The 23,525-nt window shown below is 42.2% G+C and overlaps 1 protein-coding gene across 7 annotated transcripts in view; it reads right to left on the bottom strand.

Annotated features, from left to right (window-relative positions):
• The window catches only part of CDHR4 (cadherin related family member 4), a 40,032-nt gene that overhangs the window by 3,305 nt on the left and 13,202 nt on the right, over window positions 1-23,525 (bottom strand). For 5 of the 7 annotated variants that reach the window (XM_020999285.2, XM_078152366.1, XM_020999282.2 and 2 more), the window contains 7 exons: window positions 22,988-23,081; window positions 21,592-21,795; window positions 20,809-20,948; window positions 20,139-20,295; window positions 19,060-19,280; window positions 18,789-18,928; window positions 196-252 (listed from right to left, as the gene is read on the bottom strand). In XM_020999285.2, the coding sequence (XP_020854944.1) occupies window positions 196-252; window positions 18,789-18,928; window positions 19,060-19,280; window positions 20,139-20,295; window positions 20,809-20,948; window positions 21,592-21,795; window positions 22,988-23,081 (1,013 nt within the window). Of the gene's footprint in view, window positions 1-195; window positions 253-14,749; window positions 14,836-18,788; window positions 18,929-19,059; window positions 19,281-20,138; window positions 20,296-20,808; window positions 20,949-21,591; window positions 21,796-22,987; window positions 23,082-23,525 lie in introns of those variants that run through there. The other 2 variants (XM_078152370.1, XM_078152369.1) reach the window with 2 other exon arrangements.

Genomic DNA, 23,525 nt, shown 5'->3' with positions numbered 1-23,525 from the left:
CTAGCATTAGTAATCTTGAAACCTGTGGTAAAACTGTTTCTAATAGGGCAGGAACCTTAGCAGAGCAGGTTGCTTCTGACATAGAGTGGCTCTCAGACCCCAGCAACTGGCTTTGAAAGGTAAGGCAGTTTCTTGAGGATGATCAAAAGCCTGTGAAACACAGGGAGAAAAGGGAAAAGGAGGTTGCTACTTTACCTGTCCAATAATAGAGTCTGGGAGGATTGTCCATGTGTTTGCTGGCTTAGAGCCATCCTAGAGTAAAAGGAAGGAGTATTGAGGATAAGTGGAGTTAAGATGCTATCCTATCTAGAGGAATTTCTCTTTTACCTATTACCTCAACTCTCATGATGACACGTTAGGGCTTCACACTTGATATGAGATAAGTAATTTGGGTAAGAAATGACCCACTGAATTGAAATTCATCTATTAAAGACTGAATTTTGTTGCCATTCCTCATTATAATAAGGGCCTCTAAATGGAATAGAGGGCCTTAATACTTAAAGAACCAAGTATTCTTCAGTCCCCATTAGGTGATGCTAGGTGATGCAGGCAGAGAAAGAATTTTATGCCAAGTTGCTGCATACATCCATGCAGTAGACAGGAAGATACAGAAATTCTACAGTTGTAGTCAGAGAAGAAGGAAAGGGAAATACTCAAGAATAAAATTCTGAAGATGAAAAGGGAAACAATTCCAATGAGGTGAAAAAATAGGACATGTCTGAAGAGACATGTGGATGCACAGGAAACCAACCAACTTAAAGGAAAAAAGAAATATACAGAAGATGGAAATAAGGCTAGATAATAGAAAATGAATATAAAAGCATGACATGGTTCTGTAAAAAAAGTGTCAAGTGCTAAATAAAGCTCACAATGACCTGAGACTGCCAAGAAAAGTTAAAGACAACACAAAGGTATGGGTTTTTTAAGCTATGTTGGAAGAAAAGATCCAAGAAAGGAGAGGGCCTTTGCTTGGGAAGGTGGTAACTGACAACAGAGAGAAACCAATGCTCCTCAATTCTTACTTTGCTTCTGTTTCCTCTGCCAAGGAGAATGGCCCTCACACTGGAAATGACAGAATAAAAATGGCTAACGGGAGATGATACCTGAGATAAGTAAGGCCGTAGTAGAAGAGCATCTGGCTGCACTTAAATAATTCAAGACACCTGTTCCAGGTGAACTATATCTCCAGGTACCAAAAGAACTGGTATATATAGTTGCTGTCAACAATATTTGAAAGATATGGAAAATAGGAAAGGTAGCACAAGATTGGAGAAGGGCAAATGCACTGATCTTCAGAAAAGGGAAAAAAAACCCAGAATCTGCAAACTATAGGCTAGTCAACTTGATTTCAATTCCTGAGAAAGTCTAGAATGGATCATTATAGAGGTATTGGTAAACTTTTAGAAAGAGATGTGGTGACTACCACAGCCAGCATGGCTTCTCAAGAACAGATGATCCCAGACTTCCTGCCCCATATCCAGCCCAGAAGAGCCAAAGGGTAGCACATCCTCTTCCTATATCTCTCCCTAACCAGCCCAGTGACAGTGTGATTAAGGCCCAGTGGACTATCTTCCTCTTCTGATGCCCTCTAAAATCACCTGCATCCAACCCCCATTCATCCCAGAGGAGCAGTCAGGAGACAAAGGACCAGTGTCCCTAGCCTTTAACTTGAAACACCACCCAAAGGACACAGTGAAGATTGTAGAGGAAACCAACTCATCTTTTCCCACCCCAAGAAATATTGACAAGGACCCTAAACAGAGCAACAATTTGAAAAAGCAAAGGGAACTACTCAAAAAGACTGCTAGAAGTCACTGGAGGCTATGAGAGGGATCACTCAGGGAAGTCTAATAAATGGATGACATCTGTGAACACTGGGCCTCCACAGGGCAAATATGAGTAAACAGAAGAAAACACCAAACACAAGGAGGAAATAATATGGGTTAGGAAACCCCCAAAATAAACCCAGATGAAGAAAGTTTAACATCTCTGATTTAAGAACACAAAAAATGCAACTAAAAACTAATTGGAACAATAACTTTGGTCAAATAGGATATAAAATAAAAAACCTTTCTCGGGCAGCTCGGTGGTACAGTGGATACAGCACCGGCCCTCAAGTCAGGAGGACCTGAGTTCAAATCCGGCATCACACCAACCACTTGACACTTACTAGCTGTGTGACCCTGGGCAAGTCACTTAACCCCAATTGCCTAAAATAAATAAACAAACAAATAAATAAATAAATGAGCCCCTTTCCTTATGTTACTAACAAAACCCAAGAGATAAAGATAAAAAAAGAATTTTCTTTAAATGTTATTACAGAATGTAATATCTAGGAGTCCACCTACAAAGACACACATAGGAATTATATGAATATAACTATAAAACACTCTTTACAGAAATATAGACCTAAATGACTAGAGAGATTTTAATTACTCATGGTCAGGCTGTAACAATATAATAAAAATGACAATACTACCTAAGTTAATTTATAAATTCAGTGTTAATACTAATCAAAGTACCAAAAGGTTACTTTATAAAACTAAAAAAGAAATGACAAAATTCATCTGGAGGAAGGTTAAGTAACAGTCTCAGAACAGATCATTTTTAAAGTGGGAAAGAAATGGGCCTAAGCTGTACCAGATCACAAACTAGAGCATAAAACTTATCTAGTACTTATTAGAAAATACAAAGGTTGATCAGTGAAATAGTTTAGGTATACAAGAGCCAGATGCAATCAATCATAGCAGCATAGTGTCAGATAAACCCAAGAATTTCAAACACTAGGGTAAGGCTTATTTGACAAAACTACTAGGTAAACAAAAAAGTTGTTTGGAAGAAATTAGGATCAGGAGAACATCTTACACCATATCATAAACTCCAAATGAATACATGATCTAGATATAAAAGGTCATCATAACTATAAATAGGAAAAGATTTCTCGACCAAACAGGGGATAGAATGGATCACAGGTGATAAAAACAGATGCTATTGATTGCATAAAATTAAAAAGTTTCTGCACAAACAAAATCAATATAGTTAGAATTAGGAGGAAAATAATTACCTGGGGGAAATAATCTTTGCAGCATATTTCTCTCATAATGGTCTGATGTCCAAGATATATATAAATTTATATAATTAACTGATAAGACCAAGAGCTATTCCCCAAGAAAGAAATGGTCAAAGGATATAAAGAAGCAGTTTTTTTAAATATAAATTTATTTATTTTTAGTTTTCAACATTCACTCCCACAAGTTTTTGAATTCCAAATTTTCACTCCATCTTCCCCCTCCCCCCACCCCAAGATGGCATGCATTCTGAATATCCCTTCCCCTAGTCTGTCCTCTCTTCTATCTCTCTCCCCTTCTCTTATCCCCTTCCCCTTCTATTTTCCTGTAGGGCAGGATAGACTTCTGTACCCCATTTCCTGTATTTCTTATTTCCCAGTAACATTTGAAAACATTTTTTAAACATATGTTTTTAAAACTTTAGGTTTCAAATTTTCTCCTTCCTCCCTCCCCACCCACCCTCATTGAAAAGGCAAGCAACTCAATATAGGTTGTACATGTGCAGTTATGCAAAACACTTCCATAGTAGACATGTTGTGAAAAACTAACTCTATTTCCCTTAATCCTATCCTGCCCTCCCATTTATTCTATTCTTTCTTTTGACCCTGTCCCTCCTCAGAAGTATTTACTTCTGATTACCCCCTTTCCCAATCTGCCCTCCTCTCTATCATCCCCCTGCTCTCTTGTCCCCTTCTCCCCCTATTTTCCTGTAGGGTAAGACAGATTTCCATACCCAATTGAATGTGTATGTTATTCCCTCCTTAAGCCAAATCCTATGAGAATAAGATTCACTCATTCCCTCTCACCTTCCCCGTTTCCCCTCCACTGTAAGAGACTTTTCTTTTCTGTTTTTTTTTTGTGAGATAATTTACCCCATTCTACCTCTCCCTTTCTTCTTCTCTGAGTATAATCCTCTCTCATCCCTTAATTTTATTCTCCAGATATGACCCCTTAATCTTCAACTCACCCTGTGCCCTCTATCTATCTATCTACATATACATACATATAATTTTTTTCCTCCAACTACCCTAATACTGACAAAGGTCTCATGAGTTATAAATATCATCTTTCCATGCAGGAATGTAAACAGTTCAATCTTAATAAGTCTCTTATGATTTCTCTTTCCTGTTTACCTCTTCATGTTCCACTTGAGTCCTGTATTTGAAAGTCAAATTTTCTATTCAGCTCTGGTCTTTTCATCAGAATGCTTGAAAGTTTCTCTCTATTTCACTGAATGACCATTTTTTCCCCTGAAGGATTATACTCAGTTTTGCTGGGTAGGTGATTCTTGGTTGTAATCCTATCTCCTTTGCCCTCTGGAATATTATATTCCATGCCCTGTGGTCCTTTAATGTAGAAGCTGCTAAATCTTGTGTTATCCTGATTGTGTTTCCACAGTACTTGAATTGTTTCCTTCTGGCAGCTTGTAATATTTTCTCCTTGACCTGGGAACTCTGGAATTTGGCTATAATATTCCTAGGAGTTTTCCTTTGGGGATCTCTTTCAGGAGGAGATCTGTGGATTCTTTCAATTTCTATTTTGCCCTCTGGTTCTAATATCAGGGCAGTTTTCCTTGATAATTTCTTGAAAGATGATGTCTAGGCTCTTTTTTTGATCATGGCTTTCAGATAGTCCAATAATTTTTAAATTCTCTCTCCTGGATCTATTTTCCAGGTCAGTTGTTTTTCCAATGAGATATTTCACATTGTTTTCTAATTTTTCATTCTTTTGGATTTGTTTTAGTGTCTTGATTTCTCATAAAGTCACTATCTTCCAATTGCTCTATTCTAATTTTTAAGGAAGTATTTTCTTCAGTAAGCTTTTGGACTTCCTTTTCCATTTGGCCAATTTTTCTTTTTAGGGCATTTTCTCCTCATTGGCTTTTTGGACCTCTTTTGCCATTTGGGTTAGGCTATTTTTTAAGGTGTTATTTTCTTCAGTATTTTTTTGGGTCTCCTTTAGCAAGCTGTTGACTTGTTTTTCATGATTTTCTTGCATCACTCTCAGTTTTTCCTCTACTTCCCTTACTTGCTTCTCAAAATCCCTTTTGAGCTCTTCCAAGGCCTGGGACTGATTCATATTTTTCTTGGAGGCTTTGGATGTAGGAGCTTTGACTTTGTTGTCTTCTTCTGGTTGTATATTTTGATCTTTTTCACCAAAGTAAGATAATATAGTCTGACTCTTTTTGCGCTGCTTGCTCATGATCCCAGCCAATTACTTGAGTTTTAAACTCTTTGTTAAGGTAAGAGTCTGCTTCCAATGTGGAGAATGTATTGTCCCAAGCTTCAAGGGTTTGTATAGCTGTTTTCAGAGATACTTGTAGGGACCTGTAAATTTTCAGTTCTTCCAAGGTGGTATGATAAGGGGCGAGGTGTTTACTCCTTTCCTGGCCTGTGACCACAAGTACTCCTTTCTGTCCTGTAACTGTGAGGAGGGGTTTCTCTCCACAGCCACTACAAGCTCCACCACACCAGTGTTCCTCCTCACCCCAGGACCGCAGCCCAGGACCGCAGCCCAGAACTGCGACCCAGATCCAAACACGAGCAAAGCAAGAGATTCCTGCCTCAGCACTGGCAAAGAGATCCCTGCAGTCCCTCTCTGATCAGCCAGTGGATTCCCCCTCAGTCTGTGGGCCGGAAGCTCGGGAAGCAGCTGCCCCCCCAGGGCCAGGCTCTTGGGGAATGGAGCTGAGACCCCGCCTTCCTCTCTGACCACCGACAGAAACAGACTTTTCCCACTGACCTTCTAAGTTGTCTTTGGCATTCATGGATTGAGGAGTCTGGAAACCTCCACAGCTGCCCACGATTCAGTCCTCTGAGGCCTGCTCCAGGTTCACTGCAGCCTGCGCACCCACTCCGCACTGCGCTGCGCTCCCAGCCCGGTGCGATACACCTTTCTGATCAATCATCCAGGTTGTCTTGGGCTGGAAATTTGTTTCACTCTGTCTTTTTGTGGGTTCTGCTGCTTCAGAATTTGTTTAGAGCCATTTTTTATGAGTATTTGGAGGGGTTTGGGGGAGAGCTCAAGCAAGTCACTGCTTTCACTCTGCCATCTTGGCTCCGCCCCCCTGAAGAAGCAGTTTTCAAAAGAAAGGCAAACTATCAACAATTATATTTTTAAATGCTCCAAATCAATAGAAAGAGAAAGGAAAATTAAAATAACTCTGAGAGGCTATCTCATGTCAGATTGGAAAAGATGGTCCCCAAAAAAGGAATATGGAAATTTTTGGAGGAGCTGTAGAAAGACAGGCATACAAATGCTCTGCTGGTGAAGCTGTGAATTGATATGATCATTCTGGAAAGTAATTTGAAACTCTACCTAAAATGTCAATAAACTGACTGTCTTTGGACTCAGTGACACCACTATTGGATATCTACCACACACAGGTCAAAGAAAGAGAGGAAGGACCTATATGCAACATTTTTCGTTATAGCAAAGAACTGACAAGAAAGAGGGTGTCCATAAACTGAGAAATGGCTAAACAAATCATTGCATGTGACTATAATTGAATATTATTACACCTTAAGATATGAAGAAACCTGTGAGGCTGTTATGAACTGATGTGAAATAAAGTGGGCAAAATCAGAATAATTTACAGTGCAATGAGGTTGCAGAGATTGCAGATGCAATCTCCGTGTGGACTTGAGTGTGTGTAGTTATTATTTTCAGTTAGATCACAACACACAGGGGCCTTTTTGACTGACTGCTGAGACCTAACTGGGTGTGTGTTCAAAAGGTGAAAGTAACCATCCCTGGATGAATTCAAATGAGGTTGTAAAAGTGACTTGGAGATGGCTACAGTTTTGTAAGCTTCAAAAAGTCAGGAGTGAAGGGCAGCTAGGTGGCACAATGGATAGAGCACTGGCCCTTAGGTCAGGAGGACCTCAGTTGAAATTAGCCTCAGACATTTGACACTGACTATGTGACCCTGGACAAGTCATTTAACCCCATTGCCTAGCAAAAAACAAACAAACAAAAAAGTCAGGAGCCACCAGAAGGTCAGGATCTGAGTCCATTTGGGAGTTTGTTGAAAGCCTGATATAAAAGCCTCAAGTGACTTGCCTGGCCCAGTCCAGCAGTAGCAGAAATGCAACTCATCTGTCTATCAGCCATGTAACATATCTGTTTTCCAACAAAAGAACCACAGTCTCTTCCATATGGGGACTGCACGTTGTAACTGCTCACCAGTCCTACATTACAGCAATGAGTTCAACAGGAAAACAATGTTGAAAGACTTAAGAACTATGAGTGATGCAATGAGTTATCACTACTCAAGAATGATGATGCATCATGCTCCCCACTTTTTGGCAAAGAAGGTGAAGAACCAGAGGCACAAAATAAGATAGACATCAACAGCCATTGTTTATGTAGTGTATTTGTTTTTCTTGACTATATTCATTTTTACAATAGAGGGATTTTTGGGGTAGGGAAATGTATGTAAAGGAAGTAGAGGGAATAGTGACAGTGATACCAAAAAAAAAGGAAAGTGTTTATGAAATATTTTTAAAATGCCAAGAAGTGAGCAGAAGGGGATTCAGATAAGCAAGGAAGGCTATATTAGAACTAATGTATTGTTTCATATGTACTAAAAAAAATCCCAAGAAGTATCTAATAGAGATTCACAGTGTCATGATTTCTTTGTAAAAGAAAGTGTTCATGTTTATTGGTTTTCATCAGGTTCATAACAATAAAAATGATTAATTTTTTAAAAGATTAAAAAAAGATTATTTCCTTTTTGACAAAGTTACTATGCTGATAGAAGAAAATGCAGTAAATATAATTTTTTTAGATTTTTTTTTTCATTTGGTGAGGCAGTTGGGGTTAAGTGACTTGCCTTGAGTTGCACAGCTAGTAAGTGTTATGTATCTGAGGCCAGATTTGAACTCAGGTCCTCCTGACTCCAGGGCCGATGCTCTATCCACTGTGCCAGTAAATATAATTTAAGCTAGCTTTTAGCAACACTTTTGAGCAAGTATCTCATGTTCTTCTTGTGAAGAAGGTGGAGAAATGTGGATTACCTGATAATACAATTAGATTGATTCAAAACTTCTTGGATAGTTAGACCAGAAGAATAGTCATTAATGGTTTGATGTCAATTTGTCAGAAAGTCAAATAGCCCAGGGACCTGTACTTGGTCCTGTTATGATGAACATTTTAATGATTTGGATAATGGTCCAGATGGCATGCTCACCAAAAGTGCATGTGACACAAAGCTGGAAGGGATAGGGAGGCAGCGAATGACAGAATCAGGATCCAAGATCTTAACAAGTTAGAGAACGAAACTAAATCTATATAAAATAAGATCCAGTAGGGATAAATGTATAGTCTTACACTTGGGTTTTAAAAAAATCAGCTTCATGAATACTTCCAGTTAAGGGAAGCATGAATAGATAGCAGTGTGTCTGAAAAAGACCTGAGGTTTTCATGGATCAGCAGTGTGATCTGGCAGCCAAAACACCTAATGCAATCTTGGACTGCACTAAAAGAGACCTAGCTTCCAGAATTAAGAAAGCCATACTACTCCTTTTTAACTCTGTCCTTACCAAATCTTACTTGGAGCTCTGTGTTTAGTTCTGGGTTCTTTGGCTTAAGAAAGCCACAGATAACCTGGAGAAGGTAACTAGGCAGTGAAAGAGTCGAGTCCATGTCATATGAAGAACAGCTGATGGAACTGGAGCTGTCTAGCCTGGAGAAGACTCAGAGGGGTTATGATATATGTGTCCAAGTATTTGAAGGGTTTTCATGTGAAAGATGGATTATACCAGTTCTATTTGACCCCAGAGGGCAGAATCAGGAGCATGAGTAGAAGAGGCAGATTTAGGCTGACATGGGCACGGGGGGAAATAGTCCTAACAATGAGGAATTGTAGGAAATAGGGATGGGAATAGGATTAGGGGTAATTTTATTGGCATAGTGAGGAAACTCTCTACTAATTCAAGTCAGAGCTTTCTCTGCAAATTAGAATCTTAGAGAATTGCCTAGAGCCCTGATGGAAATTTGAAAAGCAATGCCGAAGACTGTTATCCTGAGGTCCAGCAAATTATTCTGACCATCAGGCAAGTGCTGCCTTATGCAAGTCGTCAGACAGAATCCAATTCAGTGACCTTCAGTCTTTGCTTTGTGCTGTTCTTCAAAATGTTCTCTAGAGAGTACAGCACCAAGACACTTTGCAGATTTCTGATGTTGCCATGGCATCCTTAGAGAGGCACGTATTTGTCTATGCATACTTACAAGGCTTTTTTTTGGTTTCAAGTATTTCTTTTGTGGTACACGAAATAAATAGCTTTCCTGTATCTGATATCTACAACTTTGTCCATTAAGCATCTTTTCTAGATGGGACCTTGTCAATTCCTTTCAAAGACACCAAAGCTTTGTTTAAGAGACTTTTCCCTGGAGCTTTTTCCAGGGTCATAAATAACTAGATCAGAAGTTCTTAACCTTTTGTGACATAGACCCCTTTCACAGCCTAGTAAAGTTTATGGACCCCTCTCTGAGAATCATGTTTTTAAATAACTGAAGGAAATGCTAAATTTCGTTTAGAAGTTAGTGAACATAAAGATGACTTTTTTGTTCTATCCAAGTTCATATACCCTCTGAAATCTATCCATGAGGTCCATGAATCCCAGGTTCAGAATCCCTAAACTATATGTATGGATCAGCCCTGCTTGACTCTGCCCAACAGACATTCTGCTGTGTGGGGAGCCAGACCAGCCTGGCAGTGGAATGACTCAAAATCACATAATTTGAGACCTGAAAGGGACTTTAGTGACCAGCCAGTCCAACTCATACACAAAAAGAATCCTTGTTATAAAATATCAGACAAGTACTCATTCAGCCTCTGCTCAAAGACATCCATGGAAGAGGAAAGCTACCAATGCACGAGGTAGCCCATTTTTCTCTTGGACAGTTGTAACTATTGATCTAGGCGCCTATACTGTCTCTTTAAAACTTTCACCTATTGTTCCTGGTTCAGCCCTCTGGGACCAAACAGAATGTGTCCAATCCTTCCTCCACAATACAGCCCTTCAAATATTTGAAGTCGGCAATCATCTCTCCCTTGGAGTCTTCTTTTCTCCAGGCTAAATATTTCTAGTTCTTTCAACCAATTTACATATGTCATAGATTTACAATCCTTTTTCCACGCTAGTGTCTTCCGCTGGACACTTTGGTCTTTCATCATCATCCTTAAACTGAACACAACACTCCCGATGAAGTCTGACGAGGACAGAACACAATGGGACTATTTCTTTCTTATTTCTTGAAGCCATGACTCTTTTAATGCATTCCAAGATTATATCAGCTTCCTTGGTTGCCACATCACAAACTCTGATTCATATTGAGCTTTTAGTCCACCAAAACCCCCAGAGATCTTTTTTCAAGGCAACTGGTGTCTCTCTGGGCCTCCTCCAATTTATACTTGTGAAGGTGACTCACCCATCATTGACACTAGCGCCTTGCCCCAAAGTGAGCTCACCACAGAAAGAAAAGATAGCTAGGCCCTGTTGTTCTGTAGTTGGGCATTGCCTTGGCCACATGCATTCCTTACACGTTGCTTCTCAAACATAGTCCTTTAACTTTCTGCCCACTCTTCCTCTACCACGGACTCTGTGTGAATTTATGGGAAGATGCACCTTTTCATGGGGAATGCTTTCTAACTATTGCTCTTGCTCTGTCATTTAGGTAAATGTCTTTTCTTTTTTAAAAACTAAATTACAAATTTTTTTTTTTTGGTGAGACAACTGGGCAAATGACTTGCCCAGAATCACACAGCTAGTAAGTGTCAAGTGTCTAAGGTCGTATTTGAACTCAGATCCTTCTGACTCCAAGGCCGGAGTTCTATCCACTGCGCCACCTAGCTGCCCCTAATTATATTTTTTAATGAACAGAAATCTACTTTCTCTTCCTCCCATCTCTAGCCTCCACCACTGAAAAAAAGAAAAATGAAAAGAAAACCCTTGTGTAAATTTTTTAAAAAGAATTTATCGCATTTACTAGATGATTGTCAATGGGCATCACACTGGTTGGGGCTCATGGCTATAGCATTAGGAGTTATTCCACAGCGTTATTCTTGGAACTTGAGGAAGCAGTCACCTGCTCTTCTGGGTATATAACTTGTCAGTATGAATGCAAATTGGGGGAATGAGACTGCAGGGACATATATACATACATATACACACCGTTATGGTTACCTTTGATAGCCAGTACACCCAATTTGCTGAAAATAAACGTATTTACTAAGATGGCATAGAGATGAGGATAACTACAAAACTTTGCTCTCATAAACCTGAGGCATACCTCCCACATACGTGCACAGTGTCAATGGGAAGGGTGAGCATATACATAGGGTAAATTGGCAATATGTACAAACGTACATAGGGATCACATATGTCTAAAGCAACTCCCATCTGTGGCACTGCTGGATCTTCTCATGGCATCTTCAGGCTGTCCCTGCTAGGCATGGATAGAGTCTCTGCTAGGCGAGTGGCTCAGCCAAGTTTCCTGAGCCTGCTCCTCTCCACAACTCAAATCTTATATCCCAGGGCTGGTTTTCTCTTGAATTCATGATCAGCTCTTTTATCTGCTACCAGGGGTCAGTGGAGATGCCTTTACTGACTGTTCCCTAGAATCCCTGGGCCTGTTCCTTGTTGGATGCAATGCCTCCTGCAGGGAGGGCAGCCCCACTGTAAAATAGTGGATGGTAGAAAGGAGAGAGAAATCTTCTCCCCAACCCCTTGCTGCCATCTGGAAGAGAAGGAAGGGGAAAGGCAAAATGGATTCCTTCTCAAGAGCTGGGTTCTTCCTTCAGAGGTGGCTCTCCTCTAAATACCAGAGGTCACATTCTGCAAAGCTCTCCAGCCTTGGCTGTGTCCAGAGCTCCCAACCTAGCTTTTTAAAGGCCACTAGGGCTAGCCAAATGGCAAACTGAATTCCGTTAGGGAAAAATTTCACACTTCCTAAAGGCGTAAGAGGCCACAGACACATCTTTGCATTTCATTTATTTATCACATTAACACTATGGCTCTGTTACTTGCCCCTTCTGTGATTTCAACAATCAGACTGGAGGCGGGAAAAATAAATTAATCAGGGGTGTCATGACCAACTCTCTCCCTACTACATGTAAATATTTATTCTGTTTATATGTATACAGAGGCTTCTGTTTTTGCCTCTGGGACTTCCCAGGGAGCAGGGAGTACTGCTTCATCCTGATCCAGCTCTGGCCTGCATTTGTCCTTGGGACTTCTTGGGGAGCCCCAGATTCAGCCTGCCCTTCTGTGCCCTTTACCTTTGACCCCCATCAGCTCCAATCCAGCCTGCCTGCTTGTGGCTTCCTTACTCTGGAGTTCTGTGTTGGACTATATCTTTAGCTCCTCCTTCCTTTGTGAGGTAGACCTCCTGTCACAAGGTTAACCATCAGAACAGAGCCCTGGACTGTTTAATCACCTCCTTGCCTCAAAGGACTTTTTCCAATTGCTGATGATCTACCTGAATTCATTACTCAATGGTAAGCATACTCCTATCCTGTCATACTCCCTGTCCTAGTGATTCTGAACTGTCATTGTACAAAATTTGTTCCCTGTCCCCCACTTCCTCTCCTGTACTGCCACCCCTCAAGCTGACCCTCCTCCAATAACCCACTTCAGATCTACCCACCTCCTCCACTGTGCCCTCTGGAATGCATGTTCCATAGTTAAAAAATTTGCTTTCATCTTAAATCATTTCCTTTCTCACTCCTTCCATCTTCTTCCATTCGCTGTGACCTGGCTCCTTCTTGATGGCACAGCACCCCTGACCATCCTTTCCAGCACTGATTGTACTTTCATTCATACCCACAACTTAAGGTGAGGAAGTCAGAATACTCCTGGATTCCTATTACCTTCTCTAGACTCTACCTCCCCTACCATTACTCAGTAACCTCTCCTCTGATGAGGCTGATTCAATCTATATTTACCACCCAATCGAGATTCTGGTTGCTGTTATCTACTGACCTTCAGAACCCTCTCCTTTCCTCAGTAAGTTCAATGCCTGGCTCGTAGTCTTTCTGTCCTCTTCAATTCCTCCCCTCATACTAGGGGACACTTAAATATATATATACTATTGATACTCCCTCAAACGTCTAACTTCCCGGTTCCTCAGTTTACCTGTTCCCCACGACCTACTCCTCTATCATACCTGAGCTACATGTAGAGATGGTCATACCCTTGATCTTGCTATCACCCATACCCATTCCACTACCATGTTCATAAAACCTGAAATTCATAATTTTTATCATTCCATCTGCCTTACAACCCCTAAACCTGTTCTTTGTTTTCCCATGACTTCCAATCCCTTTATCTATCAGTTCTTTTCCAGGCTATCTCCCCTGTACTAGCCATACTTTCTTCCCTTCCCTACCTTGACCCCTGATGAACCAGTTCAACTCTAAACGCTATCTTCTACTCTGAAGTTCCTTATCCCCCTTTTGTTATCATCAATCATGCCCTGCAAAGCCTTTGGATTACTCCCACCATCCACTGCCTTATCTCCTATTTATATGCTGATGAATGAAACTGGAGAAAAGCTCAAAACTGTGCTAACTGGGAGTGCTACGTATTTATGTTGCATAGTCTAATACTTTTCTTTTACACCTCCCTAATTGATTCACCAGTCCACTCACCACAGTGACTTTTCCAAACCTTTTCATTACTCCTGAAACCACCAATAGGTTTTCCATATCTCAAAAAAAAAATCTCTTTATTCACGCAGCCTATCATCCTCCAGTTCTCCTCTCTATTGCAGTTTAATTCCTTAAGAAAGCCATCTACCAAAAGAAAAAAAAGCCATCTACAATCAGTGCCTCGACTTCCTTTCCTCCCACTCTCATCTTCATTCTCTGTATTGTTGTTTTTACTCTCCTCATTCAGCTCAAACTGCTCCATCATTACCAATGAACTCTTGATTGGCAAATTTAACAGTCTTTTCTCAATCCTTATCTTTCTTGACATCTCTGCAACCTTTGACCTTGTCAATTACCCTCTTCTCCTTGATTCTTTTTTCTCTCTAGGTTTTTGTAATTCTCCTAATTCTCCTTCTACCTGGCTAACGGCTCTTTCTCAGTCTCCTTTGACAGATTTTCTTCTAGGTCATGCCCTGTAACTATGGGTATCTCATAGGGTTCTGTCCTGGGCCCTGTGCTCTTCTCCAGCTATATTATTTCACTAGGTGATCTCATCAGCTTCCATGGATTTAATTATCATCTCTATGAAGATGATTTTTCAGATCTGTTTATCTAGACCTAACTTTTCTCCTGACCTCCATATCTCCAACTGCTCATTGGGCATCTTCCATAGACATCTTAAACTCAACATGTAAAAAACTGAACTCATGACCTTTCTCCCAAAACCTTCCCTTCTTCCCAAATTCTTTCCAATTACTGTCATGGGAAGCATCATCATCCTCCTAATTACCCATGATCACGACCCAAGTGTCATCCTCAACTCCTCACTCTATCTCATCCTCCATATCCATTCTTTTGCCAAGTCCTGTCAATTCTAACTTTGCAACGTCTTTCACATAGGTCCCCTTCTGTCCTCGGACACTGCCTGATACAGGCCTTCGTTACCTCACATTTGGACTGTGGCAATAGACTTCTGTTTGGTTTCCCTTCTTCAAGTCTTTCCTCACTCCAGTCTCTCCTCCAGTCAGCTGCCAAGATGATCTTCCTAAAGTGAAGCAGTGAGTAGGTCACCCCTCACTGCTTAGCAAATTCCAGCGATTGATTCCCTATGACCTCCAGAATCAAGCAGAAAATAAAACATTGTTTGCCTTTCATAACTCTCCATAATCTGCTCCCTTCCTTCCTTTCTTCACTCCCCTCTTGTTCTCTATGATGCAGTGACATTGACTTCCTTGCTGCTCCTCCCTCCAGATGCCCCCAGTTCTGTGCCCTTTCCCTGGCTATCCCCCACGCCTGGAACGTTTGCCTTCCTCCCCACTGCCTCCTGGCTTTCTTGACCTCCTTCCTTCACATCTTGGCTAAAATTTCACCTTCTGCAAGAAGCTTTCTCAGTCCCTAATGTTAGCATACTGTAATCACTTAATACATGCTTCTTGACTTGATGACTGACTGACACATGTGTACGTGATATTTCCCTAATAGAATGAGTTTCCTGAAAGAAGAAATTATTTCATTTTTTTAATCCCCAGCATTTAGCACAGTGCCAGGCCCATAGTAGGTCCTGAATGTTCGTTGATTGCTTGATATGTGCCACAGTAGCTAAGTGAGTTATTTACTGTCACTCTATTTTCTTTATCCAGAGACGTAATTATTTTTCTAGCTTATTTCCTGTATTAGACTCTCTACCAGTGGCAGGACTCATGCTAAGCTCTGTGTACATTATGGTAATGTCTTGCTTCACACCATCCACAAATCCTTATCTACTTCTCTGAGGTTTGTGATCTCCAAAGTCAAAAAAGGTGGCACAGAGTTAAACACGTTCTTTAGCTTGTTATATTCTCATCGGATTGTAGACTCCATCAGAAGCTAGCAGTGTGAGTGATGAAGGTTAAGGAATTGGATAAAAATGGATAAAAAGGAGAGAGAAAAGAGAAAGAAGATAAAGAACAGAAAGGGCAGAAAGATAAACCATTAGGGGAGAGATAAGGGAGACATAATGATTCACAAGATAGATGAGGTTCATTGGAGTTAAAACTAGGAAAAACTTTAGAAGCTGTCTCATCCAACCCTGTTTTCCAACAAGGAAACAAGAGGCCAAGGAAAAATGAACTGACTTAACCAGGTAGTAAATAAACAAGCTAGGATTTGAACCTAGCTTCTCAGAATCTGATTCCAAGAGTCTGAATTAAACCACACTGCCTCTAGAAGTATACCAGACAGAAATCTTGGCTTCAGCTGTTCCCTAAGCTGCTTGTTTGTTCCTTGTGGTGGAGAAGGGAACTTCAGCTGCTTTTTTCATAGCTTCTGACCTTGCTTCTCCAGGCTGACAGCTATATGGCCCAGCTGACAGGGCCTGCTCCTTGTCTCCTGGACTCATAGCTGAAAAGAGTGCTACCTTGAGGCCAGCTAAGCAATGAAGCTGCCATTTTGAGAGCTGCAATCTGTGACATTCACTGTTCTTTACAAATGATACAGTTTAATGTCACAGAGCTAGTACTGAATCTTATCCCTAAGCTAGCTACTCAAAATGCTCAAGAATCCATCTGGAAGTTCATCTCAGCCTCATAATTTAAAAAATAGGACAGAGCCTGGGTCACTTCACTCTCTTTACACTTTGCTTTTCCTGTCTGATCCTGGGATTCGCCTCTCAACTAAGCTGCTGGTTCTAAGGTCTAGCGCATTTCATCCTCAAATTGACCTGGCTTTGGAGGATTTGCAGAGCATCAGTCTTCTTCCCAAGGGACCTAAACATCTCAGCCAGAGATAAAGGAACTTGATATACTCAATAAATTTAGAAAAGGAGGAGGAGAGATCAAGAAAGCAGAGAGAAACAAAGGAACACACTGTCTTGAAATTCTTGACATTTTTTAATGCTCTGAGCCATCCTGAAGGGAGATACAGATGGGTGAGCTTCTCTTTCCATCCTCCTTTTGTCTCCAAGAACACCAAGTCATCAGGACCCTGTGGATAGCTTCTCTTATGATTCTGGGAGCACAGAGCTTTCACAAATGGTGCAAAGGCACAGTCCAAAAAGGCTCAGGTTTGTAATGAGTGATGAGTTCTTCAGCATGATCAACCTGGTTCTCAGGTTGCATCATGCTGATTTGTACTTGTTGACATTTTTTTGCTAGATTTCTTGAGTCATCGATGGCCCTGCCCTGACTTAAGAACAAACATGATCAAAAAGATCTCAGCCAGCATGAACATAGTCATAGACAGAGTACCTAAATAGTGAGGGAGATCAGACTGCAAAAGCTCACTCTTTAAGGCCAAAACTCTCCCAGGAATACTGCAATGCTATGAATCATGGGCTTCTGAGAGTCATAATCTCAGAATAATTAAAATGTCAGGAGCCCTAAAGGGCAATGGAAGGATGCATGACTGTTGTTAAGCAGACTGCAGCATGTTACCAATGATGACTTGTAAGTGAGAATTGGTATAACAGGCAGTCAATTTCAATTCAAGAAACATTCCTTAAGCAATCAGCAAGGCACTGCACTGGGTGCCAGAGAGACATCTTAAAAGACAAGTGTGACTAGAAAAGGAGGTGGAACAGTCATATACAGAGAATAAGAGAAATAGACGGTCCAACTATTCTGGAAAACAATCTGGAATTATTCTGAAAAAAAAATGAGTGATCCCAAAATCCCGCTACTAGATATATAACCCAAGGGTCAGAAAAAGATCGAAAGGTCCCATATATACCAAAATATTAATAACATCCCTTTTTGTTGTTTTACAGTAATAGAGACAGGGAAACAAAGTAGATGACTTTCCATTGGAGAATGGATATAAGCATGTTGTGGTACATGCATGTAATGGAATATTTACTATACTAGAAAAAATGATGACTATGAAAAATTCAGAGAAGCACAGAAGACTTATATGAACTGATGACAAGTGAACTAAGCAGAACCAGGAAAGCAGAATTCACAACGAAGACATGATGGAAATGGAAAGAACCAATAAAACAGCAACAAGTGTTATTCTAATGACTAAAAGCTTGGACCCAAAGAAAAGATGGGAAGATGCACCTCTCTCTCTTCTTTGTAGAGGTTCAGATCTAAGGGTATATAACATTGAATGTACTCACAGACTTGGTTAATTACATTGGTTTGTTTTACCTGCTTTTTTTTTCTTTTTTTCATTCTTTGTTATAAAAGGTGCTCCTTTGGTAGGGAAGGTAAGAGGGAAACATATAGAAATGAAGGTGATATAAAAACAAAAGATATAATTTTTTAAAGGATTGCTTTTATAAAAAAGAGAGAGATTATAGATAAACAGCTTGAATACAGGTATCAGAAAGACATTAAAAGAACCAAAGGAAGACTTTCCTTTTGGATAGATCCTTCTTAAAGACATGGCAAAAAATTTCACAGAATGAGAACATGAGCACAGATTATGATGTATTCTATTGAAAGAATTACACACACTGGTAAGAGCATGGATTCATAAAAGAATGTTCTTAATCAGTGTTCTTAAGTCTTTATCACCTGTGCCCATCCTGCCCCCTTTGATGATAAATCCCTGTAGTTCAGAGACCATGCTTTGGTTTCTTTTGAATACACCCATAATAGTAACTGGCATAAGGCTACCACATAGGGGCTTGACTGGTTATTCTACTTCTGATATCAAAGATGACTTTCGCAGATGGCTCCTTTCCAGTGTCCTGGGGCTTGATGCCTTTCCACCCTAAGCAATGATTTTTACTTTGATATATCCATTATCTCATCAAGATGAGCACTCCCTCCACTGAGGCAGTTCACCACCCCTCCTCACTTTCTCTTTTGGTGAGATTCTTGTCCATGGTTCTCCAGAAGTCCTCCAAAAGTGACCTACCCACCCCACATGCTGGAAGACTTCCACACAGGTGCTCTGAATATTCTATGGAGATTAGCAAAGTACTTGGGGTATTGACTTACCATTCCTCCCTCTCACCCACCCAATTCTATTTTTGCAATTACTCATGTCTATTATGACATCTTTTATAGTCCTTTTTTCAAACTTTTCATAAACGTACTGTATGTAGAGAGACCTGGTGGAATGCGGAAAATTAAGGCACTTACCTTCCAGGCCATCTGCAAAGGAGCCAGCCCAAGATAGTGAACAGGAGAACTCCAGTCACTGTTAACACAACCACAAACCAAGCTTCGGGAGCCCAGTAATCCTCAATTCTAGTCACTAGCAAGGGTGTGGGGGAGGAAACCTGAAAACAGAGATGGGACATGCCCAGGAGGAATCAGACAAGGCTTTGGGAAATTGGCAAGGCAAGAGAGGGAAGACCAGGAGACAGAGTCTCAGACCAGGCTGCCTCAAGTTGGGGGAGAGGAGCCTCACCATCGGGGGTTTTGTGCTGGCAGTAGGCACTGTGGTCATCCAGGGAATCACATGAACAATGACAACGGCTGTGGTACTGAAGAGTGGGAGGGTAGGTCCATTGTCAGCCACCCGGACCAGGAGCTCATACGTGTGGGAGTCCAAGAGCCCATTGGATTGAAAAGAAAAGACGTCGTGGAATAGAATATTGTCCCTCATGTAGAACCTTCCATTGCTGTTTCCTACCAAGGAATGTCACAAAATTGGTTATCTCTTGTCTCCTTTTTCTGCCTTCTTTTTTCTGCTTCCTTCCCCACTAGAATGTGAGTTCTCACTCTCAACAGGTGAATCTCTACCATGCCTCTCTCCTGGGACCTAGTGGCCTTACCCACTGTCTGCCAAAGCTCAGTATTGGCAATGTCTTGCTGCGTGGGGAGGGGTGGGTTAAGACAGATGACCTCAGCTCTACTTTTCTCCACCCCTGCACTCTCTGCATCCTTTGTCATCTTCCCCTGGCCCCAACATGTCTCTTCCTGGGGCAGAAGGGCAGGTTAAAATCTCTGAGGGATGGGCCTGGCTTCTGCCAGCACAACACCCAACTTGGCTGAGGACCACGACTTTGGGGGGGGGCACCCTAGTTGGGGCAGTGTTGGCTATCCACAAGCTCTGAAACTTTGAACATGGAATTTGTAAGTGCAAGAATCAGGGGCTTGCACAAAGACCAGCCAGTTGGGGTAAAAGCCCACAGGAACCAACAAGGTGAGATGCCAATTCTTTTACACACCCTACTTGAACCCCAGTCCTGATGTGCCCTTAGCAGCAGCCTCCCCAGCAGCAGCACAGAAGTCACTGTCCTAGGGTGTCTCACTGCAAGGGACCTTGTGGCTCAAGGTACAAGATTTCTCCCTGGGATCTCCTTCTGCAACTGAATTTGTCTTTAGAAGTTGATTTAAGGATGATTTTTCTGCTTGCCCCAGCACAGTTCATGGTAACTGACCCAGGCACCAAAACAGCTCTGTTCCAGTATACCCCGGGATCTCTAAAACCATCCCTCTCAGCCCAGGTCCAAAGGCTTACAGTCCCAATCCACCAGCCCTGACCTCCAACAATGGTGAAAGAGAATGCTCCTGGGGCTTGCTCTGGCCTGTCCCTGTCCGAGCACATCAGCCTTGTCACCTCTGCATTGACGCTTGGGGCAGAAGAGATGGTGATCTCTTGGAACGGGGGTTCACATTCTGGGGCATAGTCATTCACATTCTACAGCAAGATAGCAGGGGGTTCAGAGTCCTCCTTTCTGACTCAGTGGTAAAAACTCCAGAGCATGGAAGCCCACGTTCTAGCCCCTTTCTGGAAATGACAGCCCCCTTTCTCCAAGTTAGCCAAAAAGGGTGGGAGGCTGGGGTCCAGTCAGGGGTATTGTGAGGGGGTCTCCCAAACCCAGAGCTCAGGGGAAAACTCATCCCTCAGTTGCCATAAGGAAGAGATTATTTCTACTATAGAGCACCTTAAAGGCTATAAAATATTTTCCCCACGATCCTGCTGGAACAGTGGGGCTGTCAGCGGGAGGAAAGGACACCAGCCAAAGTGGAAGAATTGGAATAAGACCATGATTTTTAGAAGTGGAAGTGACCTTAGTCCAACCCCTTTCTTTACAGATGAGGAAACTGAGGCCTAGCAAAGTTGAGTAATTTGCCAAAGGTAGGCTAGGTAGAAGGGTTAGGATTCTAACACAGGGCATGGCCAGTGGACCAGGATTGGGGCAGAGTTTACCTGAACCTCAATGGTGATGGTGCAGGAGCCTGACCGGTGGTGTGTAGAATCCTGTTCCTGGTCTCGATCTGTCAGAAAGATCACCAGCATATATGTCTTCTCTTTTTCGTAGTCCAATGATGCCAGAAGATGGAGTTTACCTGATAGAGAAAAGTTTGGCCTCCTCAACTTCCCAAACCCTGATTCCAAGCCCAATTCCAACTTGCCTCCCAGGCTGTCTGTCTCAGAGGCATAGGGCTACAACCATATCTAGAATCCAAAGCCTTGGGTTCAAGCTCTGGCTCCAACTCTTAACTAGCGGTAGGATTAGAGGCAAATCACTTAACCTTTTTGAGCTTCAGTTCCTGCATTTACAAAATAGAGATAAAGAATGAAAGCACTGATTAAGCACTTTCACAAAGCCAGGGATCATCCTGAAATTTCCTGCCTCTTAGCATTCTTATACTTTGTAACCCTTAAAGTGCTGGAGGGTTGGAAACTATTATTTCCCCTCTTCTTTCTCCATCTTACACGAGAGGGAGGTGAGGGGAATAATGGCCACCTGGAGAACCTGTGATACTGAGAGAAACTAGGAGATGTCCCCAAGGGGCTCTTAACCTTGTTTGTGTTTGGACACCTTTGGTAAAGTAAAGCCCGTGGGGCCCTTCTCAGAATATGTGGAAATACAGCTCGCAAAATTAAAAATAAAACAAAGCAAACCTGAGTTCATGGAGCCCAGGTTGAGAATCCACAATTTAAGGGAAAAGGGGAAGTTTTCTTAAGCTTATGGTGGAAGGTAGGTACCACTGCGAGGGTCAATGTAGAAGTTGCCTGATGAGTCTGAAATGTGGTACTCAATGCTGTTGGGTGGATAGTCACGGTCTGAGCCAAGAACAGTGCCAATCAGTGTGCCATGGGGAGCATCTTCTCTGACCCGGAATGTGTGAGAAGGACAGATTGGAGCATACTCATTCACTGGTGTCACTGTCACCAGCACTGGCACCTCACCTGGGTTGGGGGTGGGGGATGGGGAGGGAGGAGGAGACAGGGAACTTCATTCAGACCATTTCCCCCAATTTCCCACTGTGTGCAGCAACACCTAGATGCCATACTGGATTTGATGTATGGGCCCAAGCCGAAACCTTTGTCCCTTGCCCCAAAAAGAATTTAGATCCCATTTGTCTACAGGGCCCAGGAAACCCCACCTTGGACTCTGAACTCCCATTTGATCAAGGAAGTCTAGCATTTGCCTGAGGCTATAATCCTATCAACTGGCCTTTTGTTGCCCCCATGCCCAATCTCCCAGTTCTCTGCTACCCCTAACCTAGCCCAGCCCTCCACTGTTTGTTACCTTGGGATGGCCCCCAGCTACTTCCCACCCTTGATTGTATCTAGACCCCATTCACAACCTTCCAGTCATTCCCATCAAGATCCTATACCCCTCCTCGGGTCACCCCAGCCTACTGGCCACCCCCATCAAGATCCTCCCTGGACTCCTCCTCATAGTCACCCCAAACTACTTGGCCACTCCTAGATCCTTCCCACAGTCTATTTGTATATAAGGTCCATCTTGTGTCCATTAAGGTGCTCAGATTCTTAAAATCTAGCCAATTTCTCACAAATGTTCAGATTCCTTAAGAGTCTGACCAAAATGGTGAATCATTAATAAACCTTGTGTTTGGCTGAAAGAAGGTTTGGATCAGATTTATTCGGGCAGGACCCACATGTTGCCATTTAGGGTCCAGTACCGCTAAACCTCAACAGAATGACAGCCTGGAAATATCTAAATTGAGGAGACCAAGCACCTACTTTGGGGGGGGGGCTCCATTCTGATGGAGGAAACTTGTTCCTTGGGGAACAGCTGGCATGAGGAGGAGATGGGGCCCCTGCCCTCCAAGAACTAAGGACTGAGGACAGGGAGAGTTCTTGCCCTTGGGGAGTCACAAATCTGAGAGAGAGACATTGTCCCCATCCTCAGGGACTTTCCGGACTAAGGGGCTAGATGAGGTCCTCCTAAAAGGAAGCAATGGGTAACAAGTGGAATGCTACCTAATTAAAGGTTGTAACAGGGCAAATTGAGGACTCTGAGATAGGATATGGGGAAGGAGCTGGGAGAAGAACTGGGTCCTGATAGGCTCTAACCCCAGGAAAGCGGAAGGTTGCAGGAAGTTGGATGAAGCCAAGACCCGAGAGGACTTACTGGTTTGGGGGGGCTGGCCGCTGTCAGTCACCAAGATGGTGGCCCTGTACTGAACACTGGGTGCAGATGAGTCATAGTCCAGTGCACTGTTCACCTGTCCAAGAGAGAGGAGAGGAGAGAGAATCCCAGGCATTGAACAAGTCTGCCAAACAGGGTTGATGCCACCCCAAGCATGTGTTCCGGGGGATTCTCTTGGGTGAAAAAGGCTGAGAGTTTCTCACATAGCTGTACTCAGGTGAAAACATCCACCCTCCCAGCCCCTCACTGTATGACCTTTGGCATTCCCATAAAAAGAGTCACCCCAATACTGAGGAAGGGTGTCAAATTAATGAGACCTCACATTTATGTAGCACATTCAGGTTTACAAAGCACTTTGCATGCAATTAGTTATTTGATTCTCACAACTACCCAATGAAGTAGGTGATATTATTGTCCTCATTTTACAATTGAGGAGACTGAAGCTAAGAGTTTAAATGACTTGAATTGGGTCACACAAGAAGGAAGTGTCTGAGGGAGAATGTGAACTCAGGTCTTCCTG

The sequence above is a fragment of the Phascolarctos cinereus genome, unplaced genomic scaffold (genome assembly GCF_003287225.1).
Source record: "Phascolarctos cinereus isolate Bilbo 61053 unplaced genomic scaffold, phaCin_HiC Scaffold_4;HRSCAF=312, whole genome shotgun sequence".
NCBI classification, from domain to species: domain Eukaryota; kingdom Metazoa; phylum Chordata; class Mammalia; order Diprotodontia; family Phascolarctidae; genus Phascolarctos; species Phascolarctos cinereus.
Note: the sequence above shows the minus strand (reverse complement) of the source record. Positions and strands in the feature narration are given on the sequence as shown.